Raw genomic sequence first — 27496 nt, forward strand, 5'->3', positions numbered from 1 at the left:
AGCCATAAGTTGCGGTCCCGTGGCTGTGGGCAGGTTGCTGGGTGTAATCAGCGGTACGCCACCATCTCTTTGGTTCAGAAGGGTCACCTTCTACCCCGGCGCTGGTCATTGTTTTCATTCTCGAACGCTGTTTATGCTTTCTCTGGAGATTGGCGACCCAGGGAAGATATTAAAGCAGCCAGAGGCACATCTCGTCCTCATTGGTTTGTCTTTGCTGTAAGATGCTTGTCTAGATCTGTCCCCATTGCGCTCCAAACGCACTGGAGTCAGGTCGGGGGACCGCCAGCAAGGGCGTGTCCCTGGGATGGGTTTTCAGGTCAGATCCTAGCTTTTCCCACCTCTCGTCATCTCCAGGAGTGGAAGGGAGAAACGTGCACCCCAGCACACCCCAACTCAGCTCACTGGTCCAGGTACAGGGAGCTCCTAACTCACTTCACCTCTGTAACGCCCCATCCCTGCCAGCATCCCCCCAGCAGCTAGAGTGGTTCAATTAAAACAAGGCCCAAATTCCTTGGTGCACATGCCAGACATATACTGACTTTCAGGTGAGAAAACAGCTATTTAATTGGCATAATAACTTTCCCCTGAAAGCGCAAGTCGTGGTGTGCAGAAAAGGTAACGCAGAAGACAGATCATTACCAAGTGTTACCCATGCCCCCTCCCGTACACCCCGTGTCTCCAAAATATTTCTGTCTGGAGAAGGTCCCTCATGGCCTAATAGAACCTGAGAAGAGGTGGGAGATTTGAGGGAGATTCCAGACTCTAATTTGCACCCTTTCTGGTAATGAGACCTCCCCACAGCCAACGCAGCCATCAGAACACAAACAAGCCAAACCAGCCCCAAACTGGCATGATTAGGAGCATTTTCGAGAGCCTTCCACGGGTCCACATCCCAGGAGGCATGGATCAGAGCTCAGCCGAAGTGCTGCCTTTTTTTTTTTTAAGGGGGAATTAATATTCTCATCACTAAATGCACACTAAAGATCCAACGATACACCAGCTTTTCTCTTTTGTTAAAACCTTGCAAAGAATTGCTGAGTTGAAAGACAAAGTAAATCTTCGCATCTGAGGAGGTAAGCGGAGTGCTATTTCTTGTTTTTTAACAGTGCAGCCTCGGTGAGCTGCAAGCTGTCTTACCGCAGAGGGGAGACCCCGAGGGACCCCGGCCCGTTTCCAGCAAGTCTTTGCATGTGGTGTGTTTGTACCAGCTGAAGCCAGCGCGTGACTCTCTAAATAATTTACCAGTTGATTAATAGACTCACAGGGGTATAATTAGAAGAGGGAGAGACAGTGGGTACAGTAACCGGTACAGTGCTTGGGGGAACAGGAGCCTTTATTTTTTTAAAGAAACTTTCTAGGGTGCTGGGCGTTTGAAGATAACTTGGGAAGAGCTCAGTGCCTCTTCTCTTTTGAAGTGGAAATAGGACAGTTTGAATCCGTCGAGTTTAATTTTTCACAAGCTTTAGGGGCCCCGCAGTGCAACTCCCTTTTTATTATTGAAAAAACTCTACATTTTTCTTTCATTTTTCTACACACACACACACACACACACACACACACACACACCCCCACACACGCAGTCCAAGCAGTAAGTAATAAACACATTAATTTACTCTTTCATGCAACGTGTATTTTATTCACTGCACCTCCCCCCGCTGTGTCTGCACACGTGCCCCTTGGTGCCCCCACCCGGAGTCCCCACCGTCGGGCTGCCTGTAGGTTGATTAATGGACAGCCCTGTAATTTATGCATTTTAAAGGAACCCTCACCTCGGTCTGACAATGCTTTTGAAGTAGCTCCTTTTTTCAAGTCAAACTTTTGACTTTTCCGCTGGGACTGCTACAAAGATTTCCTTCTGGAAACTAGGTAGGAGCCTTCCCGCCGAGAGGGCCCAGCAGAATGGCGGGTCTCAACGTGGGGGTGCGTTGTGAGGTCCAGAGGCCTGTAATGAGGACAGCTGTAGAAAGGGGGTGAGCACCCTGTTTATCAACAGGTTCACTTCCCCTGGAGGGTCCAGCTTTTAGTTTTTAAAAACTAGGCTTTGATCGCAAAGGTACACGTCGCGTCTGTGTGGGATGAAAAGGATGCTGTGCTGGGGCATCGCCAGAGATCTGAGGACGAAAGGTTGCAGAGCCCTTTGATCAGTGGCCAGAGCAGCGGGGAAACTGAGGCAGCGAGGGGCTCTCAGGTCACGGTGAACCCTCCCTCTGGGGCCTCTCTGCTGTTGCCGTGTCACAGAAGAGGGCAGCGCAGATGCTGTGGCTGGGCTGCACGTGCGTCGCGTCGGGGGCTTGCTGTGTGTCAGGCATGCGGGTCACAAAACAGAAGGCGAGCCCAGAGGCGCAGGGTGTCCTTCTCACTCCGACTAGAGCTTCTGGAAGCGCTTCCCCGCCGCGGGCAGCCCTGGTGGCTTCCAGCCCACTCAGCTGTGAAATCGTCTGCGACAGGCCAGGCCCCAAGGCCCCGGCCTTCTCCTCCAGCCGGGAGGTCTCCCGTCTAGGCGGCCCCCCCCACCGCCTCCAGGCCGGTGTAGCTCTAAGCCCCTTCCCCTCTCGAATGCCCCGGAGGGGGAGCAGACACCAGCTCTCTCCTCGGGCTCTGAGTGGGGCCTGAGGTGGGCAGGGGAGGCAGCCCTCGGTGACCTTCTGCGGCCCCTGCACCTCAGGCAGTGGCCATGTCCCTGAAACATACCAGGGACGTGAGCCCTGCTGGGATTTGTCAGCTAGAAGGCAGGCTGCCGTGTCCCGTGGGGAGCCTGGCGCAGCCGTGATCACGGGGGAGGGGAGCGCAGGGCCCTGTGTAGCCTGCTCTGAGGGAGAAGGCGGCTTGGGGTAGAGAGAGGCGGGAGGGTGCGATGCGGGGGTGGGGGCGGAAGGCCGGGACAGACACCTCCCTCTCCCTCACCTCGTGCCTCAGACCTCGATTTATCCCCTCTGTGACCTTGGCTGCCAGCTCTCCGTCTCCCGCCCTCTCTCCACTTGGTCATGGTGAGGTTACAGGGAGGTAAGAGGGGCCTGGCCTGGGGCCCCGCCCAGCACCTCCCGCCGCATGCTCTGCTCTGTCTGCTCCCCAGCCCCGTGGCCCGAGTGCCTCACAGGAGTCGCTCAGCTGCGTTTGTGAGGGAAGGAACGGATGAATGGACGAGCCCAGCAAGGGCCCTGGGTGGGCGTGGGGTGGCGTCGGGGGCCCTCACGCTCCCCTGTGCTGCGGCAGCGCTGTGTGGGTGAGACCCCTTTCACCTGGAAGGAACAAAGGAAGAATAGGTGCTGGAAGGCGGTGGGGAGCCTGACAGGTTCCTAGGCAGGTGGCCAGCGACGGTCACTCCTCGACAGTCAGGGAGTGGCTGCAGGTTTGGGCTGTGCAATCCCCACTTGGTTCCCGTTGAATTTCTGCCACTGCCCAGCTGTATGACCTTGGGCACGTCCCCCAGCCGCTCAGAACTACGGTTTCCTCATCTACCAGATGAGCTTTCCACAGTATCAGCGTTACATTGTTAGGTATCTAAATGAAAATGTCTGTAAAACGTTCAGCACAGGGCACGGTACACAATAGGCCACGTATTGGATACTTATGATTGTGATTAGTAATAGTTTCAGTGGTTATTGCTGCAGTTGTAGGAGAAGTCATGGTAGTAGTAGCGAGATCGACAGGTGTACGTGTGGTTTCATAGGTGGATTTCTTTGATGTCTTATTCTCTTCCTATGACTGATGTGAGCTTTGCGTGCCTGGCCCCTGTGGTCACCAGGCACTGGCAGAAGCCCAGTCTGCTCCGCCTCTGGGGCTCAGTTATCTACTGCAGCCACCCTACAGTGTGATGGCATAAAGGACGCTGTTTCCTGATGCTCCTGGCTTCGTGGGTCAGGGTTTTAGGCAGGACGTGGCAGGGAGGGCTCGACTCCACGCTGACTTGGGCCATTAGCACGGCTCGAATGGCTGGAGACAACGGGGCTAGCTCATCTGGGGCCCTCCACGTGGTTCTTGGTTCTGGTGTCAACCTGGTTCCTTGGTTCTCCTCCCCGTTGCATCTGCTGGGGCAGGATTCTTCATCCCCATGCCTGGTGCCTGGAGTGAGATGCTTGGAACATCTGGGGCTGGTGAGGCCTCTCTCTCCGTGCAGCCTCTCCACATGGCTAGCTCAGGCTTCCTCCCAGCATGGTGGCCTTGGGTTGGTCAGCCCCCTTATGTGGTCCTAGCTTCCCCTAGAACAAGCACCCCAAGGAGGCGGCAGTGGTGGGTGGGGTGGAGGATGGGGTAAGCTATGAGGCGTCTTCTGACCCAGCCTCAGAAGTCCCAGAGTGAGCTTCTGTGAAGCTAGCCAATAAGACCAGCCTAGATTCAAGGGCTGGGGCTGGCGCCCACCTCTCAGTGGTATGAGTGGCCACCTCTAAGCTGCCACCCGAGGGAAGGTTTGCATTGGGCATCATGGTTTGGTTCAGGACTGGCTGCATCCCGTGACTGGGTGAGGCTGAACACAGACAGCCTCACGGGTCCTCAGAGCTGGGGATGGCCTGACTTCAGACGTGCCACGTAAGGGTTTGCTGGGAGCTCGGAGAACTCAGAGTCCAGGTCTCTTTTAAAGAGGAAGAAACCCCAGCTGGGAGGTAAAGTGACTCACCCAGGGCACGCGGAGAACGAAATGCAGAGCGGAGGGCAGAGTTCATGCTGCTTCTTCCCCTGGAAGGTGGGTGGAGAGCAGACATGGAACAGGGGGCCCCAGCGCCCGATGGCCTGGGTTCAGTTCTGGGCTCCACGACCTGTTAGTGTGTGGCCTTGGACAAGTTAGGTCCTCTCTTTGTGCCTCAGTTTCCTAATCTGTCAAATGGGGTTGTTATGAAGGTTACGTGAATCAATACTTGTATTAGAAAAAATACATGCTCAGAACAGAGCCAAGGAAGCACTGCAGCACACGTGCTCATTAAGTACACGTGCCATCGCGCTTTTGCCCCCGAGAATATGGGGCTCATGGCGCTTCCCTGGGTTCCCAGTAGTTACTGCTTTTCTCCTCACAGATCACGTGGGCAGCAGCATTCCAGCTGCCCTGGAGACTTGGGAGATGTAACTGGTTCTGAGCCCTGACTTCATGAAAACAGGAGGAAAACCGTGTTCCCTCAACCCTTTGATCCACAGTGTACAGTTAGTGTTACCACTCTGCACTTTACAACAGCCCGGCCTGCATCTGGACTTCTGGCCTCTTCTCATTTTCCGCTTAAAGATGTAAAAATGAGTTTTAAGATAGGAATCACTAGTTACCAAATCGTTATACAGTGTGTCTAAGTGAGCATTTTTATTGGAAGTCATTCATTTGCTAAGTGAAGCCCCATTTATTTATAGAAGAATGTTTTCAAAAGGTCTTTCTTCTCATCTGAAACCTCATTAGCGAGACGAGCCCGAGGGCCCACTGCCGGAGAGCTGCCTCTCAGCTGCGATGGGCCAGCGGTGTGGGCCCTGCAATCTTATCTCTGCTTTTAGCCCAGTAGACGGGGCAGAGAGGGGAGTGATAGAAAGTGGGCAGCCACTCACTGAGGGCTGAGCATTACACACCAGCATCCCCACTGGTAAGAGCCCCAGGCCTACTGTACTTTTCTGAACTTGGAAAAAAAAAAAGCCAGACATTGTTGGCAACTATAGGAAGAAAACTTCCAGTTGAAACCCATTTGCTAATTGTGGGGGGGACATAAAACGTTTAAATTATTTTTTAAAAATTGTTATTTCCTGGCACCATTGTCTGCCAAGCAGACTTAAATACTGTTAAGTAATAGAGATATTAGGATATAGACGTCTGCAACCTGAAGAAGTCTTAGGAGACATCCGTTCCATCTTGTGCCTGGGAAACACTGGCTGGCCAAGAGAAAGGCTTGTCTGGGGCAAGTGACTTGAGTTTATGAAGGAGGCAAGCTCTCCAGAGGGCTCGCTGCCCCCTGAGCAATTGCAGAGTGCAACTAATTCCAACCCGCCGGTTTCTCCTCGTCACCCGCTGTGCGCTGTGAGGGTTTTAGAAATGTTCCGCTTCTCATTTTAAGTGCTCACTTGGGGCGCAGGACCCATGCTTGACCAGCAGGTGGCAGTAAAGAATAAACAAAGAGCATCGCTAAGGGACCGCCTGGCTCCAGGTCCTGGCGCCGTTGGCGCTGCAGTTCCCTCTAAGACACTCGTGGTTTGTGGTGACGGCAGAGAGGACGGCTGCCAGGAATCAGGCGTCCTCCGAAGGGTGATGGGCTCCCAGACATGGTGGCGTTTAGCTCCCACTGAATGTCAGTGGTCGTAAGTCGGGGCCCAGAGGAGCCCCACCTGTATGCTGGGCCAGTCTGGGGAAGAAACAAATGTGTGGGGGGCGTGGGAGCCCCGTTTCTCTCAAGCATCAGTATGCGTGAGATGCAAATAAAAAACAAAAACAAAAGCAACCCTTTTCTTCTCCACAGCCGGGTTCTTTTCCAAGACTCTCCCACGGGGCCCGATCAGGAGGGGGCAGGGCTGAGGAGCTGTGCGGGGTGTCGGGACATGGGAAGAGGAGGAGATGCTGTCTCCCACGCACCCCGACAGTTGGCAAGCGTCCCCTTTACTTGATTTCAAATGGGGCCTTGAAGAGGGAAAGACGTTGTAGGGCAGTTACAGGCTGTGTGTGTGTGTGTGTGTGTGTGTAGGGGAGGGGGTAGGGGTGTGTGTGTGTGTGTGTGTAGGGGAGAGGGTAGGGGTGTGTGCTGTATTGTGTGTAGAAGGGTATGGGGTGTAGTGTTGTGCATGTGGGTGTAGCATGTGTAGGGTGAGGTAGGCGTGTAGCAGGTGTGTAACACATGTGTCCTGCAAGGGTGGGTAGAGGTATTATAGGTGAGTGCCTGGGTGTGTGTCGTGTGTCGGTGGGTTTCTGAGTGCGTGTATCAGGAGTGTATAGGGTGTGTGGTGAGTTCCTCAGCCTTTTCTGATCTGCCCGGGGGTGGTGGGAGGGTTAAATGGCTTATTCTGGGTATGTCAATCAACCATGGGTCTTTTTACCTTGAAGGACCAGCTGAGGGAGCTGTTTCTTTTTCTCCACTTTCCATCCTAGCCTTTCAGGGGCAGCACCAGCAGCCTCGGTGCCCCTCGGGCCCCTCCCGCCTGCAGCTAAGCATCCCTGGGTCAGGGATGCTCACAGGGATGTGGAGGCTTGGACCTCAGGTGGCAGGAAGGGTCCAGGGAAGGACTCCGAGCGAGTCCCTCCGGCCCTCGGCTCTGGTTCCCACTGGACAGTCATGATCTGGTGTAGGTGCTCCGTTGGGCCCTCCCTAGTGAACGCCATGGGCATTCTGAGCTGGACTTGACTGAGGATGTCAGCCCTGCAGCCCAGGAAGAACAGTCCTGTCCAGTCACCTCATGGTGGCCTGACTCAAGGGGCCACTTTCTTTTGTCGGAGCCGTGGGACTGATGTGCAGGAGGGAATTTGACGTGGGCCCGGACCTTTGGACAGGAACGCCTCCCCTTCGAGACCAAGAGTGGACCAGGTGACGTCAGTGAGGGACCTGGTGGCTCCCCGTGGGGCCTGGGAGCCTCTCGCCTGTGACCATGGCTCCTGGTCCTCCCTTCCGTGCCAGGCACACCCAGACAGCAGGGGATAAACGGATTGAGATTTTAATAACCTCGAGGTCAATGTGAGGACTGCCATCTTTTATGGAAGACTTTCAGAAAAAAAAAAAAAAAAAGACCACCCGAAACCATGTGGTGTGGCCTTTATGAAATAATGGGATATTCATATCTCGCACTTTGCTAAATTTAGGGTTGACAGGGCACTCCGGAGAGGTAGCCCTTGGCAGCAGCTCGTGCGCAGGGTAAGATGTTAACTGTCAAGCCCAGAAATCAAGCCTGAGGCGCCTGACTCAACGGAGAAGGACGCGAGACTGCGCTGCAACTCTCTCCAAGCAGAGGATGAAGGGCCACGGACCGCGCTATCAAGGAGACGTTCAGCCTCCCGCAGAACACCGCGGCCAGCTCTGTTACGAAAAGGCTGCATTTTTGCTGAACTGGCCGGTCAGAGAAGTGAGCTGATGGCCGACAGGGAGGAAAAGGCAGCAGCCAAGCAAAGGTGCAGAGCAGAGAGCCTGACCTGGGAGATGCCCCGAAGGCAGGTCTCCCCGCCTCACCCTTCACCCCCGGGCCTGCATGCCTAGGCTGGGAAGGCTGCTCACCCGCAAGGTCACGGGCCCCGGAGCAGCGTCCGGAGGGCTCTGTCATTTGTTTCCCAGCCTCTGATGGGGCAACACAGCCCGTCCCTGCGAGGAGACCCTGGTGTTGCCCAGAGCTGTCCGTGCTGGGGTGGGAGGACCAGCGAGCCTCCGTGGCCTTGCAGCCTCTGTCTCCCAGGCCCCAGGAGCCCCAGTTACCGATATTCAACCTTGATTGAGACACAGAGAAGGTAACAGCCTGGTGTGTGGTCTGAGCAGCTGTCCCAGGATTGACCAGGAAAGCAGACCTGGATGGATACCGTGATTTCAGGCTCCTGGGCAGCGCTTGCTTCCAAGGTCTAGTGCGGAGCGACAGAAGGGCAAGGGCTCCATCCAGCCCTCAGGTCCCCCGACAAAGTGAGAGCCGCTTCTGGGGCGTGAGGACAGCCTTCCAGGGAGGTTTCATCCTTTGTCCCTTTGCAGCGGTCTCTCACAGTGGTCATTTCAACCTCCTTTAGGCCTTTAAATTGTTTCTGTTAAACAAAAAACCCACTTTGTTAATGGAAGCCTTTAAATATATATAAAAATCAGAGAGAATAGAATAAAGAACCTGTGGGGACCCATCACCAGCGTAAGAAACCCATGCGTGCACGTGGTCACCCTCGGTGCATCTAGAATCCACCCGCAAGACCCCACCCTCCCAGCTGGAGTGTCTTGAAACAAATCCCAGACATCCGCATGTATTCTCTTGACTGTGTACTTAGTTCACAGGTGGGATGTGGTGTGGGAGAGGGGAACCCTGGGGGGAGGGTTGCTTTCTGTTGCTGCGGAACCTGACTTGGAGCTCGGGAGAATACTGCTGATTTCGGGAGACGGGACTATGCATTCATTTGTTCGTTCGTTCGTTCATTCATTCATTCAAAGAGAGTTTATTAAGCGCCTGCCGTGTGCCGGGCATAGGTCCCAGGTGCTGGCCTGTAGCAATGAGCCTGACTTGACGGGGGTCCTTGCTTTCTCCAGCGGGGCTGAGGCTGGGAATGTCGGCATTAAACGAACACTGCACCAGTATTTACTGATTCACAGTTGTGGTGAGTCCCTCTGAGGAGAGGTGCTAATTCGAGAGCTAGAAGAGAGGGGCTTGTTTAGGTTTTGGCTCAAAGCTGGAGTCCGTGTGAGCATCTGCCTTCTTCCCCAGCCCTCCAGAAACATGACCTTGCCCTCCTCCAAAGCACCCGGCACTGCCTATGCCTCCTGTGTCCTTAAGCCTTTCCAGCCAGGACACGTTGAGCTGACTCTCTTGACTCCAGGACCCCGAGCTCCTGAGGGACCGGTGGTCACTCGTGAGGCATCAGTGGGGCCACTCCTCTCTCCCTGTGAGTGTGTGGTGTGTGTATACATATGTCAGTATATATGTCAGTTAGACCATATCATACAGACCGTTCTCTTGCTTTTTTCCCATTTGATATTCTGTCAGAGGCCTCTTTCCAAGTCAACAAAAATGTACATGATTTTTTAAAGGTTACCTAACATCACATTGCGTAGGTGTACCATCCTTTATTTAAGCTGTCCTCTGCTGGTGGACATTTGAAATCATTTCCAATGGTCACTACTATAAACAACACTGAAATGTACATCTTTGTGTGCACGTCTCTTGCCATCTGTGCTGTTGAATCTTCGGTGTAAATTCTTAGGGACATGATTGCTGGGCCAAAAGGCATGTAGATTTTAACTTTTGATGCCAGTTGGGAAATTCCCTCTAGAAATCTTTGCCAACTTAACAGGGAAAAAACCCTCCAAACCAAAAAGTCTCTTTGTGTTTCTATCTGATTAGATTTTTTGACCTTGAGTCAGATTTCTCCCTGGCTGAGAAACCAGCTGGGGCAGCTCACTTAAGTCATAATCTTTTTGGACCTTGTTTTCTCAACTTTGAAATGCGGGGGTCAGTGGGATGACCTTCCAGGCCTTTCCCTCTCTGAATCGCCAAGGCTCCGAGCTGCACGAGTGGCCCTCTGTTGCCTCTAGAAGCTCAGCGGCTCAGACGTCCCTCCTGGAGTGCAGCTTGGTTTCCAAATAGTACCGACTATTGAAGGAAACAAATTATTGGTCCAATGCAGTTCTCACCACCAAACAACTGAGGCCTTAATGGGCCTGGGTATCACTGGTCAGCAAACCTATTACCCAGTGGACCTCGTCCCCCAGGGCAAGCCTGTCTCTCCTAAAGCCAGATTAGGCTCAGATGTTGGACTTGATGTTTGTAATCTGAGGGTCCCGCATTCTTGCCAGTGGCTTCATTGTAGCTGTCTGATGGGAATCTGGGTAAACTTTTAGAAGGAATTAAAACTACACCCGCATATCCCTTCGAAAGACCTCTGTTGGGTCTGGCAGCCCCCATGAGTTGTCTCCAAGACCCCACAACAGCCAGTGAGGCAGGTGTCCCAGAGGAGGACTCTGAGGTTCAGGGAGGTCCCACAGCCGGACCACTGGTCTCTTGCTCACACTTGCTTGAAGAAAGGAACCCAGGGGAGCTAAGAGTTGAGTTTTCTGGGTTTTATTCGAATGAACTCTGGTAGAGGCAGTGATATTTACAAATCTTCCTGCAACTGCACTCCCCCCGCCCCCGCCCCCCCCCCCCCCGAAGCTCAGTCCACCCACCTTCCCTGTCTGCAGATGAAGAGACTGACGTTCAGAGTCTCAGAACTGGTGGGGGCAGCACTGGGACTGGGAGAGGGGTGCAGAGAGTTCTTTCTACCACAGCCAACCTGTCTTGAACAGGACGTTGCTGGAAACTTGTAGTGTCCCTCCGCTGCTCAGGGTGCTCGTGGACTTGAGGGTACTGTGCTTGTGGGGTCAGCGAAAGATAGTTTCCTTTTATTTATTTATTTTTATTATTTTTTTGGCTGCATTGTGCAGCTCGTGGGATCTTTGTTCCCGACCAGGGATTGAACCTGGGCCACCAAAGTGAAAACGCTGAGTCCTAACCACTGGACTGCCCAGGAACTCCCTTTTTGTTTGTTTTCAGTTTCCTTTTAGAAATTGAGAAAGCTGGAGCTGTTCACTGCTGGTTTGCTCTCAGGGTCCTCAGCCTGAGCTGTTTGCAGACTTTCTAGGAGGTAAAGTGCTGTCCACTAGCTGCATCCTTGGGGCCTGAGGACCCCAGGTGGGGACTCCACTGGCTGCTCCCACAAAACAAGCACTCCATGTGCAAATGTGGCAAAGCGCGCGTTCCAGGGCGTTCTAGCTCAGGATCCTGAGATCAGCCCCCTGTGTTCATTCAATAAATATGCACCGAGGGCCAGCCCACGACCATTCCCGAGGTGGCCCGGGGGTGGCCGGATCCCCTTCCTTCCTGAAGCCCTGGCAGGGCCTCCCCACCCGCACTTCCCAGAGACCACTCTGCTCCAGCCGCACTGGCCCTCTCTCCATCCCTTCAACGTGACAAGGTCATTCCAGCCTCAGGGCCTTTGCCCTTGCCATCAGCTCCACCCCAGACGTCCTCCCCAGATCTTCATGAGGCTGGACTTGCTGTCCAGATCTCAGCCCGTGGTGACCTCAGAGATCATCCTGGACCGAGTCAGACCAGCAGTGTCCCATCACTTGGTTTGCTTTCTTCATAGCATTTTGGACTCTCCGAAATGGGTATTTCTTTATCTGTGTATCAGTCTGTCTCGCCAGCTAGAGTGTAAACTTCAGGAGGGCAGGCCCTTGGCTTCACGTTCGCTGTGGGTCACAGCATCAAACCCCGTCCCTGGACGCAGCTCGAACGCGCCATTGGGTGCCTCACTGGGAAAGGCTTGTTTCTGTATTAGCTTCTGTTTCAGTGAGAAATGTGTGCATATTTAGGGATAGACCTGGATTGGAAAGCTCTGTGGCAGATTCTTTTTTATTTGATTTAATTAATTTATTTTTGGCTGCGTTGGATCTTCGTTGCTTCTCAGTGTGGTGGCTTCTCATTGTGGAGCACAGGCTCTAGGCACACGAGCTTCCGTAGCTGTGGTTCAAGGGCTCTAGAGCGCAGGCTCAGTAGTCATGGCACACAGGCTTAGTTGCTCCGCGGCACGTGGGATCTTCCCAGATCAGGGATCGAAGCTATGTCCCCTGCATTGGCAGGCAGATTCTTAACCACGGCGCCGCCAGGGAAGTCCCTGTGGCAGATTCTTAACCCACATTGTCTTTAACCTGTATTTATTTCTCTGGATAGAAAACATGAGGTTTCTGGATCAGAGAAGAGACCCATTATTCATCCACACAGTAATCTTAGTGCTGGCTTCCTGCACCCCGCCTCCTCACAGCAGCCATTGGTGGGAGCCAGTGTGCACTGAGTGCACGGGAGGTGGAGCACGGGGTAGGGGGGCCGAAGCTGTGACAGCTGCCCCTCTGCCCTCCCCGCCTCTGCCCTGAATATAAACAGCTCCTGGTGAGTGGGGGTGGGGGGGTCTGTAGGTTTACTACCCCTGGAATATGAGCAGAGGCCTCAGGACAGAGGTCCCTAAATCCCTCCATCTTTAACGGCCCAGGCTTGTTTGAAGTCAGCCATCCTTTACCCCAGGAGCCAGCTTAGCACACTGTGACCTTGGGGGAAACCTGAGAGCATTCATGAAAGATTGTTTCCTGACATACATCTCCCCACTGTAAAGTACCAGTCCAGCTGCCAACTCTGAGTGCCTCCCACATGCCTGGCACTGTGTGTCACGCTGACCTGTCGTGACAGGTCCTGGCACCCTCTTTTGGCAGATGAGGAAACTGAGCCTGGGAGAGGCTGCGTGGCCAAGTGGAGGTCCGAGGGCACCTAAGGGCAGGGCTGAGACCAGTCCCCAGATTTGCATGTGCCTCCAGCCCAGCTCCTCCCCAGCTGTCTTCTTCTGAGGTCCCCAAAGCCTGGTCAAGTTGGTTTTAACATCTTTCTTTAATCACAGTGAAGCTTTGGAATGGGAGGGCTCCTGTCTATTTATTGCACCCCTCCTAGTGCCAGGCACTGTGTTCATCATGGAAAGCGAGGTGGGCATGGCCCTTTGTCCTCGTGAGAGGCAGCATTACATAAAGGATTAGCCAGAGAGTTAACAGCAGGGGTGGCGAGTGCAGGGGAAGACGCACAGGTGCTCACCCAGCAACGGGCCGTCCTGGGAGCAGACACTCGTCTGGGGCCCAGCCCCAGGCAAGGCGTGGGGGAGGGATGCTCTGGATGGAGGGACCCGCACATTCAAGGGGAGGTGGAGAGCTGGGGGAGATTCACCTGGAAGGGAGGCAAGACTTGGCCCCTGCAGGGCCCTGTTGACTGCAGGGGAGGTACGGCTCTTACCCCCAGAGCACTGGGGAGCCATGGCAGGTTTAAGACGGGAAGGGATGGGATTAGCTGTATCAACTGCTCACGGATCTGTCGCAGCCAGATCTTCTCATTAGCACAAAATTCCTCTCCTGCTCTTTCCTAGGGACTGGGGGAGAAAGGCTGAAAGATGTGAGAAAGAACAAAGTCAGGGATTGAGGTTTACGGTTCTTTGGCAACAGGGCAGTAACCTGGCGTGTCACGACCGTGGAGGAAAGCAGCAGTGTTTCTTCTGAATCTCTTATCCGCACGTCCACCTGGCTGTCGGCCTGGGGGCCTTTAGGAAGGTTTCAGTCGTGTGCGTTAGGGCCACTTGGCTGACCCATGGAGGGAACCGGGCGTCGCCAGAGAAGCTGCCAACCGTTCTGTCACTGCAGCTCCAGGAAACCAGCTTGTCATAGGGCCCACATTTATAGCAAACAATGGTAATATTTACCAAGTATCTCTGGAAAAATGAGTGCAAAGTGCAGGAAATGCAGTGCAAATTGCTAGAACGCAGTACATTAGCAACATAGGCCATTTAATGAATCTGAGAAGAGAGGTATAAATTTCAGGAAAATGTCAATTGCAGTAATGTAAACAAGAGGCTTCTCAGCATCTCCGTGAGACTTGATTTCAGTCGCCGGTTATAACTGAAGCTGTGATTCTTGATAGAGATTTGATTCTAAACATCAAGGAGGAGAGAACTGGGGGAAGGGGGAGAAGAAGGGGTTGCTTGTGCATCCTGAATTAGCAGAGAGCCTCGGGGGCACCACTGCTGTACCATTTGAGGAAAACTAAACCTTCCATTGGGACCAGGTGTGCTTCAGTGAAAAGTCTTTTGCTGCGAAAACTGGATCCTTGGGGGCGGGGGGGTGGGGGATCAGGGAGGGATGCCCGTACATCACTGGAGGGCTGGGAGCTACCCTGGCTGCCGATGGACACATATCCTGTCAAAGTCAGGGAAAGATCAAGGTCAAGGTCGCCCAGTGCTTTCCCTTCTCGGGCAGCTGTGTTCCTCGTGTTGCTGGGACCTCCGAGGGTCCTGGGAAATGGGCACCTACGGCCCTGTTCACCTAAAATGGCCTCTTCCCCAGTTCAGACCAGGGTCAGATAAAGTTGGGAAGCCCGTGGGCCTCGGCCTCGGATCCTCCCTCACCTTCCTGTTGGGTCAGGAGAGGTGCCCAGGGCGGCAGAGTGACCAGCTGTCCTCCTTCCTCCGCAGTGCCCGACAACATCATCTTGAAGGTGCTGAGGCAGCGTCTGGACCAGCAGGACTGCATTGAGAGAGGGTGGGTGCTGCACGGCTTCCCGCGGGACCTGGACCAGGCACACTTGATGGACAGCTTGGGCTACAAGCCCAACAGGTGAGCCGTCCGATCCCAGCGGGGCTGTGGCCCTGGCCACACTGTCTCCCGCGAAGGTCCGTGCCATGGGGCACCACCTCTCCAGACCTGTCTGACAGCTGGCAGTTTGCCGGAGCCTCTCCACATTCCGGAAGGGGAGTGTGTCTTACTCATCCCCTCCCCACCACTTGCCCCACTTATGCTGTGAACTAGGAGCCCGCTTGGGTTCAATCCTGGCTCTGCCGCGCACCTTGCTGGACCTCAGTGTCTCATCCACAAATGATAATATGCATCAGCCAGTCTTGCCTTCCTCGTGGGATTGGGGCGCAAAGCAATTCATGTTTTCTTCCGCTGTTTTCACAATTTCCTTTTTTACATTTGAATCTTTGATGCCTCTGATATTTATTTTGATGTGGGTATGCAGTACGAGCCTCTTTTTTTCTCTCAAATGTTGAATATTGTTGAATATTCTGTTCTTCCTCCACTAAATTGAACTTGAGAGCACCCGACAACTGTAGATGCTGTGGAAATAAACAAAGACCTCCTAAATGAAAAAAGCAAAGGCTGTTTCATCAGAGCTTGCTGTATATAGCAAGGGAGTGGGCCACATCTCACAGGCAGGCAGAAGGGAGAGAAAGCTTTCTGGTGGGAAAGATGAGGCTTCAGGGGTTCCCCGAGGGAGGCTGAGGGCCTGGGGAAGCTGGGGGCGGCCAGCTGGAAACAGGTGTTCTGTGTGCTTGGTTAGGGGAGCATATTCAGCTTTCTCTAATTTGGCCCCAAATTGGAAATGGTGGCAAAATTAGGGAAGCTATTAGTTATTGATCAAGTCCTGGCTGTTTGGGGCTGATGGCTGCAGAGATTGTGACTGGGCTCTGGGGCTGGTGGCTGCAGAGGGTAGGTATTTATATATGGTCTGAACACTGCCTGCTTGTAAATACAGACTCTCAATACACTTGGTTGTACTTCTGAACTTTCTATTGCTTCTGTTTCTGCAGTATACCACATTGTTTAACTACTTTATCGTATATTTCAAGAGTCAATGCAGGACAAAATATCATCTCTTTTATATATTTGTTATTCCAAATGAACACCATGATACTTTTATCATGAACTGCCATTGACTTTTTAAAAAAATATATTTATTTATTTTAGCTGCTGTGGGTCTTATTTGCAGCATGCGGGATCTACTTCCCACACCAGGGATCAGACCCAGGCCGCCTGCATTGGGAGGGTGGAGTCTCACCTGCTGGACCAGCAGGGAGGTCCCTGCCATTGACATTGTAACTGGAATTGCACTAGGTTTATCACTTGGTCTGTTGCAGCCTGTGGCCCTGTTCTCTCTTTACCCCTTGGTGAAACGATCAACACTTTATTGGGGACCATGCTTTTCATTTTAAGTGCATTTCTAGGTATCATGTTACCTGTTGTTCTTCTTGTTGATATTGTGATAAGATATTTTCATCCATTTTATTTTCTAACTGGATTTCTCAGGAGGACAAGAAAGATATTGATTTTTCTTATTTATTTTTAACTCCAGCTTCCTTCCTGGAACTTTCTTATTGCTTCTGATAGCTTTTCAGTTGATTCTCTTGGGCTTTTCAGGGAGATGATCGTGTCATCTACAAATATTTATCCTTTTGCCTCTTCCTTTCCAGTATTTACATTTTTCACTTTACTCCTTTGCCTAATCGCATTGGGGAGTACATCCAGAACTGAGTCATGATGGACAGGTGTTTTTTCCCCTGATCTGCAGGACTGTCCTGCATTCTACTGTTAAGGCACTGCTGTCATTTGAGATATACATAGTTTTTATAGAGTTAAAGAAGTATAGCTCTTAGAATTTAAAATATCTGGAGTTGATGTTGAATTTTATTCAAAGGCCTTTTTTAGCATCTTCTGAGACAAATGTTTTCCTTTCTCTTTTTGATGTATGAATCTAATGAATTATGTCAGTAGGTTTTCTAATTGTAAGTCAGCCTTTCATTCCTAGAAAGACTGTCACTTGGTCATGGTGTGTTATTCTTTCAATATATTGCTTGTGGCTGACAGAAGCTCAAAGCTGAGCAGTCCCTCTCCCCACCATGTCATGCCAGTGAATGTTGTATTTACATGGCAAAAGGAATTTGCAGATGTAATTAAAGTAACTGATCAGTTGGCTTTAAAGTAGGGAGGTCATCTTGGGTGACCTTGATCTTAGTATATAGTTAGACCTGTACCAGACTTCTGACCTACAGAACTGTGGGGTAATAAATTTGAACTTTTTAAAGCCACTAAATTTGTGGTTATTTGGTATAGTAGCAGTGGGAAACTAATACACTGTTGGATGGTATTGACTACATTTTTATTTAGATTTTTTGTATTAATATGCATATGTAAAATGGGTCTGAATCTTCCCTCTTTTTTTTTTGTCCTTTGTCAGGCGTATAGTATCAATGATGTGATCATTTCATAGGTTTTCATTCTTCCTCTGTATCTGGAATAGGTTTTGAAACTTCAGCAGTAACTGTTCCTTGGAGCTGGCACTTTGGGGGAGAGGTAGCTTGTTAATAATTTGATTTTGTGTTTCCTGCAGTTTTTGCTTTATGAGTTTTGATGCTGTGTTATTTAGTTCATAAAGGTTTATATCAGCTGTGTGTTCATTGTGCAGTGTCATCTTGATGAAAGTGACTGTCTGTGATAGGACCGTTGCGTGTCTCCTCTAACGTGAATTCTCCCTTTCCTCCTCAGTAACAAAACATCAGTTTTCATTGGAGCACATTGGTAAAAATAAAAGACACCATTTTCCAGCCTCCTTTACAGTTCTGTAGAACCACAGGGCTAAGTTCTGGCCAATGAGATATCAGCACACATTTGTGAGTATTATTTCCAGAAAACCTGCTTTCAGAGAGCTAATTCAACTGGGAGCTCTTTTTCGTCCTTTTTGTTTGTTTTGCCTTTCTTTTCTTATTTTGTTTTTCCTGATGTTAATAATCACCTTGCTTCTTCGCTTGCCTAGTTTTCTCTGTGTCTATTTGCTACTTATTTCTACACCTTATAATAGCCCCTCAGAACAATATTCCACAAAGTCCATCATATTATATCAACTGTGAGTTCCAGCTTTTTTCTTATTTCCTCCCATTCCTCTCTTGTTTGGACTGCTTTTACTCTAGGCTTACTGCAGGGCTGTTCCAGGACTTTACTGCACAGTGATTAGAGGAATTCCCTTTGCCTTTCTTCCAAGTTGGAGTCCCTGTTTCCCCAATCACACATCTTCCTCTTTCTCACATACTTCCTTGCTTTAGTGTAGCACAGCTTCCAGTTGCTTCTCAAGTTAAAAAGATGGTTTAACAACAGAAGGCTGTTACACCCTCATCACATTTGCTCCAAACTGAAGAATTTCACAATGAAATTTTATTTATTTCTTTGGTCTGGGTCTCATTTACTCAGACCAAAATTTAATGTGGAAATTAATACTGGACCAAAAATTAATGTGAAAACCCTCGTCCTTCAGTTCTGGGAAATTCTCTTGAATTATTTTGTTGACTTTTCTCCGTTTTCTTCTGTCCTCTCGGGAACCTGCTATTTGGGTATTAGATCTCCTGGACTGGCCTTGTAAATTAAAAAAAAATCTTTTCTCTCTTGTATCCTATATCTTTTGTTTTTTGTGTGTTTTTGTATGTGTGTGGTTTGCCTTTGTTTTGTTTTGCTCTACTTTCCAGGAGGTTTCCTCCACTTTCTCTTTTCATTGAATTCCCTTATATTGAATTTCTAATTTCTGCACCGGTTTTACTTTCATAATAGTCAAGAGGTCCTTTTTGTGATCTGAATATTACTTTCATAGTTTCTTGATCTTTTCTCATGGATTTCTCTTCTCTTTTGAAGGTGTTAACGGCAAGCTTGTTTTTGCAGGGGGGTAGTGAGGAGAGGATTTCCCCCTCCTGGATAGTCTGTTTCTACTGAATTTTTGTTTCATTCTTTCTCAGTAGAAAAATGTTAGGTTACCCTTGGTTATTTGCTCACGTGTAAGAACGGGAAACTAAAAAGCTATTTGGGAGCTCTGAGTGCACAGATGAGGCCCATAGCATTTTTCCTCACTGTAGGAGGATCTATTTGGGCCCTTAGTGCAGAACCCTCCCACCAACACAGCGTCTTTAAGTCTTTTCCTCTGGAAACGTCAGATTCCCCAGAGAGGACTCATCCAATCTCCTGCTGGAGGTTAAAGGTCTGGGGTCCGAGGGAGAAGCAGGACAGTGGGAACTGGGGGGAGGTGAGCGGCGGTCTCATATACTGCATGCCATACGTGTATTTTTTTTTTAACCTAATTCCCCTCATTTTGGTACAGACTCAGACTCTCAACTGTGCTAGGCATTCTTCAAGTCCAAAGAGCCTGTGTTATATCCGCTCTAGAGAATAAACCTTCATGTCTACCCCAGCGGAGGAGGGGCATTCATGCAGCTGGATTGGGGGAGGAGCAGATCTGGGGCTTAATCTCTTAAGCAGATTTAACCAATCGTCCTTATTTTAGCCACCAGTTTCTGACTGGACTGTTACTGGTGCTGCGCGCCACTCAAAAGCCAATAAAGAAGGCAAGTTTGGTGGAAAGGAAAGTTTGCTTTATATGCAATGCTGGCAGCCCAGGGCTGGGGGGACTTCTGTCCAGAGGCCGACTCCCCCCACTGACACTCAGTGGGCAAGAGCTTTTATAGACGGAGGGAGGGGGCTACGTGCAGAAACAGCACAGTCAGCTCTTGAAATTGGTCGTGGTGGTCTGGTCCGCGTCGTCTTGATTGTTTTGGGTGCAGTGTTTTAGGCACAGTTCGTCTTCAGTTCCAGGGTCGGTTTGTGCCCGTTTCTTTGAGGCCAGTTCTCGGGATTGTGGCAGTTTATGTCATGGCTACAGCCTGGCCATCATGTAGTTAACGTCTTCCACCTGGTGGGGGTTTCAGTATCTACAAGACAGCTCCCAGGACGTGGCTCAGAATATTACCTGTAGCCCTTGAAGAGGAACTAAAGGTCCTTGACTTTGCTTACTGACTAAATGATTATTATTTAGCCTTGTTTGTTTTCCTTTGCTTCTGCATTTTCTCACTTCTCTGGTTAAACTTATTCGTTGGCTAAAGCTTTTCCACAGACGAGGCAGGTGGAGGACACAGAGTGGGGGTGGGGGTGGGGGGGAAGGACCATAGGGCCCTGCTCTGTGTCAGTGAGCGTGCCTGAGCCTTTTTGACGATTTGCTGGTGAGGACGGGGTTGGTTCTCAGCTTCTCCTACTGCCAGCTCGGGGTTTGGCTTTCTGAGGTCTCTGCAGCTTGTTGCCGCTGGTCTAGCTGCCTTCCAGCCTCAGGAAAACTTTTTTAGTTGCCTTCCCTTCCTCTGTTCTCCCTGGCGTTGCTGGTTAGGTTTTCAGAGTCCCTTTCCCGTCAATCTTCTGTGGGGTCTGGGGAGGAGACAGAAGGGGCGCGTGTTTCAATGTGCCGTTTTCACCCGCAACGCAAGCCCTGATTGCTTCGTTGCGTTTGCATGTCTCTTACCTTCAGTTACTTTGCATCCTTTATTTTAGGTTGTCATGTAGGGCAGAATGAGATTGGGTTTGCTATTTCTTCGTCGACCTGCTTGTCTTTTCCCTTGCAGAGTTGAATTGATCCCACTTATTTCTGCTTTTATCACTTTATTTCATGCTGCGTCACGGTGTCCTTCATTTTCCATCTCTTTTTTTTAGTCCGTGTTTTCTTTCTGTTTTCTTATTGCTGTTGTTGGCTTCTCTCCTCTTCCCTGCACCCCCCAGTTGGTTTAGAAGAGAATCTGTTTCTGGTTCTGCTAGCCTGGTCATGGTGGTTTCGTTAAACTTGTGTTTCTCAATTTGTCAGTTCTGAAAGGAAACGGAATATTTTGACTCTGTCGCATGGAAGATGAAAGGAAAAATGCTCCCATATGTACCACCGCTGCATTCCCCTCCCCCACCCACTGCCCATTTTTGGCGGGGGAGGGGGTTGGGGGCAGGGAGGGACAGACATTCTGAAATTTTTTGGTCTCAGTCTGTTATACACAGGTTATTCCCAAGATCACTAAGCTTTTCTTTCTAGAAATATACCAATTACACTTTGTTTTCAGCTGTACTTACTGTACTTGCAGAGTTTCCGTTCTCCCTTCAACCGGATTCTGATTTCAGCGCCAGCTGTTTACATGATTCAACCTCTCGATTTATCAATTTTGATTCATTGCTTGTTTGTGTGGGTCATGCCTTTGAGTCATTTTCAGCAAGGGTACATACATGCTGCACTTCCTAAATCCTTGCACATTTGAGGGTGTCTTTCTGTTAACTTTATTTGTAAACAACATCTAACAAAGTAAAGGATTCTGCCATCACATTTCTGACCCCTCAGCACCCTGTGTCTCTTCTCTGCTGTGCTCTGACACCTGTGGGGTTGCAGTAATGCCTGAGGCCAGTGAGATTTTTTTCCACTGTAGGTGATGTACTTCTTCTGTCTGGATCTGCTCTCTCTCTCAGTATGTTTACATTCACCAGGCCATGTCTCAGCCTCGGTTCTCTTTATTACTTTTCTCTGGAATATTATGAATCCTTTCCATTTCCATTATCTCGGAGAATTTTCTTCTAGTACATATATTAGTATTTTTCTGGTTCATCCTCTTGGTGTTCTTATTCAGGAAGACCAAGTATGTGCACGTTGGATATTTATCACGTTTTCCATAATTATGATTTCTTTCCAGTACTGTTATCTTTCCCTTTTCTTATCTGTATTATTTTTCAAATCTGTCCTTCATGATAACTTTAATTGTTATCGTATTTATTTCTTGTTGCTTCTAATTTATTTTTCATTTCTATCATGCTTTTACGTTTCCTTGAGTTTTTTCCCTTAGTGTTGTCAGTTTTCTTTCATCTCCTTTTAAGTTTTATCTCATCCTCTTTTCTTTGATTTCTCGTATCATAGAGTCTGTTCTCTGTAAATTATTTTGAGCATATTGATAAGGTTTTATCTAAAGTGTTCTGCTGTTTCCTGGAGTAATTCTTCTTCCAAGGGGTATCCATTCTCTCTCTCTCTCTCCCTCCCTGCCTCTCTCTCTCTCTTAGAACTTTTAGGACCCTTATTTGGCAATGTCTACACCTGTGCCAAGGTGGGTATATTTTGCAAATCACTTGTCTTCGAAGAGGTCTGTTGTTTGTCTAAAAATAGTATGAATTGGTTTTAGAAAATAGAAAGTTTTCTCTGACTGCTGTAATAAATTACCACAAACTTAGTGGCTTAAACAATACACATTAAAAAAAAAATATGCATTTCCTGTCTTCCAATTCTATAAGGCTAACATCATGTCGGACAGGCTGCATTCCTTCCTGGAGGCTCTGGGAAGAGTCTGTCCCTCACCTTTTCAGCTTGTAGAGATTGCCCCAGTCCTGGGATCATCGTCCCCTTCCTCTGTGCTCAAAGCCAGTCATGTTGCAACACCCAGTCTTCTGTGGTCGCATCTCCCTCTGACCAGAGCTGGGAACAGTTCTCAGATTTTACTGACTCATGTGACTGGATTGGGTCTACCCAGATAATCTGACCTGTCAATGTCCTTAATGTAATCTCATGTGGGAAACGCCTTTTCCATGTAAAGTAACGTATTCACAGATCCTGGGGGTCAGGAGTTGGACCTCTTGGTGGGGGCATTATTCTCTCCCCCACGGTTGGATTCTCCTCAACTCTGTCTTAATTATATCCCTGGAGTTGGGTCTGGAGAGCTTCCTCCTCAACTCTGTCTTAATTATATCCCTGGAGTTGGGTCTGGAGAGCTTCCTGAAAGGTCCGTTTAGTTTTCGGGCAGCAGGGAGCCGGCAGGCAGCCTGAGCATCCTGTCTTTCTACCCGTGTTGACGGGGAATTTCCAGGGACCACAGTGCTATGAGGTGAAGTTTCCACTCAGTCCGTTTTCTGGGGACAGAACAGACTTTGGTGTCAGTAGTTAGCTTCTAAGTAAACTCATCTACCTGAAGATGAAAGGCACTGGGGAAAAATGCAAAAACAGTCACTTAAAAGAAGGCTGGGGGCCGGTCATTGACAAGGCACAGGGAGAGAATCTAGCTCTCATTTTTCTAAACCCTGAAGGGAAGAACAATGACTGTTTTATTTACCGACCCTGTGCACCATGGCAGGACTGCACGACCAACAGGGAGAGGGCACGGCATTTATTAAAAACATCTCAGGGAAGATTATTCAAGAACCTCTTTCATTTAGGACAGGCTTGCAAGGAAATACTTCTCCATTCACCACGAGGTAAAAATCAGTTTCTAAAGACTTAGTAGATAATATCAGTTTAATGTATTTGACCCTAAGGCAGAGGACAAGCAGAGAAAAAAAAAAGATATTTGTTTGCAACGTAGATTTAATCATATGCCACTGTTTAATCATCCTTCTGTATTTCTCTCCCATCACTGAGGGTGTATTTTCCCTCCTCCTTTCTCATCTCTGACTAATCCATTTCCTCCACCTTAGCTTTCAATTAAGCATTTTTATGATTAATTCAGAAAGTAATTCTAGCCATAAACCTTCAAGTCCAGGTATAGGCTAAGGAAGAGAGAAATATTCTAAAATGAACCCACCTAGCACTGGGATGAATATCAGGGCTGTAATTCTGGTTCACTTGTGATGCCAATTATAAAGCACCCTAGCTGTGGTGTTGCTGTTTTTGACACCGGGAGGAAATCTTGACAGAATTATAGCCTGGAAATCAATCTGGGAATACGATACAGAAATCTATAATTCAGATATGAAAACACTCTACAAAGGCTCTTTTTTTTAAGGAGGATTCAATGAAATTAGATTAAAATAAATTTACATATATATCAATTTTATTATTAAAATATATTCATACTAGTAAATAGAGTTATTGGGGAAGGGTAAGCTACTCTGGGTATTGAACACAGAAATAGACCCCTCTGGCTTATCAGAAAACGAAGTTATTGTCTCCTTGTCAAATATAAATCTCTTCTTAGAGCTAATAAATGGATAGTGTTCAAATGCAATGTTTTGTTTGACTCCTACCTCATAAACCCATGGCACATAATACTAAATTATATTCTGCCGAGCGGTATCAATCTCTCGGTTCGAACATCCCACAGTGAGGGAAACAAGCCAAGTAATTGATGTGTTGAAAAAGAAGGAGAAAAAGTTATTTGAGAACAAATAATATGGGCTATAAAGTTTGTTAAAACATAATAATAATAGTAAAAAAAAAATAGAAGAAAGAAACAAAGAAAGAAGTATCCAAGGCTACATCCAGAAATCTGCCCTCTGCCTGACTGTAAAATAATTCATTTCATGCTGCAAGTTTGTAGCACGGTATTTTCTTTCAAAATTAATGTTTACTATGGAGAGGGAGTATAGCATTCTGACTGATGTTGGGAAGTTTGCAGTGTATCAGACAGACTGGTTCTTGTTTTTTTTTTTTTGCATCCTCCCCCACCTTGATGCTGTGAGGAGGGGGCGGGGCAGGCCGTGCCTTGAACCTCCTCCCCCAACCCGGGCTGTACCACTGCAGGCCCGGCCGGCAAGGTCCTGGTCATGTCCAGCTGCAAGGTCCCAGGTCAGAAGTGTTGCTGCATCTCTCAGAAATCCCTGGAAAGAGGGTAAAAGAGGGGGACCCTCGCTGAGTCAGTGGCAGTGGAATTCGGCAGAATGGCAGCGGTGGTTTTATTAGTGCTGTTTTCCTTAATGTTTTTCACCTTCTCTGCTCCGTTGGACTAAATTAGGGGACGGCGAGGAAATCACCTAAGACAGTATTTTCGATTAGCTTGTTGTGCCCCAGGTCATTTTGTGAAAGCTGGTGGCTGCTCTATAGTTTCCTTTGCGAATGTGGTGGGTTTTAATTTTTTATTTATTATTATTTCTTGAACTAGACAGTTGTGTGTCCCATATCCAAAGGAGCCCAGAGGGGTTTGGTTGTCCCTGGGAAAGCAGTGACAGGTCTCCTCTCATTGCATTTGGCTCCTAGCTGGTGCTGAGTGTCTTGTTGGCTTTTGCTAAAAACACAGCCCCTTCCCCAGGGAACCGGGGAGCAGAGCCACCAAGGGGACCCAGGTTAGCCAACATGAACTACCCCCCTGGAGAAGCTGGGACTCCCACACCCAAGGGAAGCCTGCCCGGTGCGAGCCTGGCCCCTCAGACATATAGGTCTGGAAGCTTTCAGATTTCCTGGGGCCAGACCCTCGAAACAAGCCTCCGCTTGGTGGTCGGAGGTGGCCTGGAATGTTCTGGCCAGGCTGCTGCTGGTGCTGGCAAAGGCTCCTTGCTCTCCTCCTCTCCCCTCTGCATCTTTGCATCCACTTTCTGACTCTGCTCTGCAGCGGTCCTGCCTTGCTCCTATGGCGAGTCACTGAGAACAGTTCTCCCCTTCCCAGTCCTGCCCCCTCATCTTTAACCCTCATCATTACCCTGACAGCAAGGATGATGGCAGTGATTCCTGGTATCTACTGAGGGCCAGTCGTGGGCCTGCTTTGCATCTCCTTTAATCCATGCAATAGCCCCATGAAGTAGGTTGGTTACGTAAAAGGCACATGGGCTCAGGGAAGCCATGTCCCTTGCCCAGGCCACGTGGAGGAGACCAACGGGAACCTGGAAACGGCTCCATCATGCCCTTTCTGTGAGGCGATGCGCATCTATTCCTGCTCCCTGGCTAGCTGGCTTGAAAAGACTACGGTTAACCTCAGTTTTCCTACCTGTCAAATGCAGCAATAACATCTACCCTTTCAACCTGACAGCACGACTGCTCTGGAGAGCGAGTGGAATATGAGTGCGAGTGGCTTATAATCGGCGAGTGCCGTGGACACAGGGGGCCCTGGGGGCTGGCTCCTTCTGGGAGGACACACTCTCATTCCAAGTGTAGGGTGTAGTTTTCTCTCCCGTTCTCACATAAATCACACACTCACACGCCCTCAACAGGTGAGCTACTGATTTGCCTACGTGTTAAGAAGCGTGAAAGCATTTACTGGGAAAGTTACCCGTGTGATTTTGAATTCCTGTTACATAAAAAGAGGCTAAAGTGGCAAGTATCATACTCTGAGGGGGTGGCCGTCAGAGAGTAAATGCTGTACCTGCTCACGGCGGGTTGGTGCAAATAACTCAGTTCTATTCAAAATATTTTTCCTGTAATCGCAATCTGCTTGCTTTTTTACCTACGGAAGACATTTTATTTCATTTTATTTTTATTTATTTATTTATTTTTTCGGAAGACATTTTAAAGATTCCTGTTGGTTGGAACTGGGGAAGGTAGCTCCTTATTCACTGGGCAGCACGTGGGATGAGAGAGTGGCCCTGAAATAGACAAAGACAAAAATCACCTTTCTGTCCGGAAGGGCCCCGTGGAGCCAGGCAACCTGGAAAATCTCCATCAGGGCGTTTAACAATGTTGATAAATTCTTCCGCTGACTGCTGGTTTGATTTCTCGGGTTCAGCTATGTTAGGTTTAAACAATGGAATATCATGGTACATTATGAAAGTGAAAACTGAACTGGCATGCAGTTACTATGCCAGAGCTCTCTAATTAGATTTCAAAGCTTACTATCTTTTAGTGGCGTATGACACTGTGTTTTGGAGGACAGCACAGCGAGACACTCGGAGAATGGCGTTGCCATTTCTGATGAGTTCCAAAGTGAGAAGTGTGCTGTAATCTCTTAAGAGAAGAGCAAAAGAAAAATTAAAATGGGAAATGGAGAGGATTTCTTGCCCCTCTCTCCTCTCTCTTTCTCTCTCTCTCTCTCATTTATTATCACTTGGTCCTTCCAGGAAGCTCTCATATTTCTGCAGCTGATCCTTCTGCGGATTAAGGATAATAAACAGCCCATTAATGGAGGCCTGAACTAGGAAATGGAGTTGGAATGTGCAGCAGAATTCCGTGGCTGACTGAGGTTAATAACTCCATTACTCCAGCTCTGTGCTGAGCCGCCCGGCAAGCGGGATGTTAGCCTTATCTTACTCCTCATTAATTGAGCTAATAGAACCCGACTGACCCTGCCTTGCTGCCACCGTCCAAGAGTTTGCCAGACATGGGCTGGAATACATATCATGGACTGTGCGCTGCACGGGTGCTTTTTGTTTTTGGAAGAAAGATCTTTCTGAAAGATCAGTGAGCTGAAAGGCCCCTCCTGACTGACAGCGGAGTCACTGTGCGGCTGTCCGGCTGTCCATGGCAGGGTCCCTGGCCACTCAGATTCTGTCACGTGAGGGATGGTGTCCATTGGCCCTCGGGGCAGATGTCCACTTGGGTTCGAGGGCTTCAGCGTCAAAGTGAACAGCCTTGGAGGAAGTAGCCATTGTCTCAACAGAGTGTCTGGGGTCAGGGGTGAAATAGAAAGTGTGCCTGTGACGGAGGTGGGAGTGGGGGCAGCCCCAGGCCTTGTCTCTTCTGGCTCTTCTCTTTCTTTTACATTCAACCCTGGTCTCTTGTATCCATCCTTCCCCACCCCCAAAGTTTCTGGATAGTTCGACATGTTTCTGACAATCTTGCTTTGCAGCTCTCTGGTAAGCTGTCTGGGGGCGCTGCATAACCTTTCTAAGCCTCAGTTTCCTTATCTGTTAAATGGGGTGATAACCCAGACCTTTTAACCTCACCCTTTGCTGGATTCATGTACGTGTTTGCTGGGAAAATGTGTGTGGGTGGGACTTAGGGATCAGAAAATGCTCTGTACAACCAAGATGATGCTGTCAACAGATAGATATCAAAACCTGAGTTTCCTGCAGCAGGTTAA

At 49.3% G+C, this 27496-nt stretch overlaps 1 protein-coding gene across 3 annotated transcripts in view; it reads left to right on the forward strand.

Moving 5' to 3' along the window:
* The window catches only part of AK8 (adenylate kinase 8), a 126506-nt gene that overhangs the window by 62244 nt on the left and 36766 nt on the right, over positions 1-27496 (forward strand). For all 3 annotated transcript variants that reach the window (XM_057724447.1, XM_057724448.1, XM_057724449.1), the window contains one exon: positions 14657-14798. In XM_057724447.1, the coding sequence (XP_057580430.1) occupies positions 14657-14798 (142 nt within the window). The remainder of the gene's footprint in view (positions 1-14656; positions 14799-27496) is intronic.

This window comes from Hippopotamus amphibius, chromosome 2 (assembly GCF_030028045.1).
Source record: "Hippopotamus amphibius kiboko isolate mHipAmp2 chromosome 2, mHipAmp2.hap2, whole genome shotgun sequence".
Taxonomy (NCBI): Eukaryota; Metazoa; Chordata; class Mammalia; order Artiodactyla; family Hippopotamidae; genus Hippopotamus; species Hippopotamus amphibius.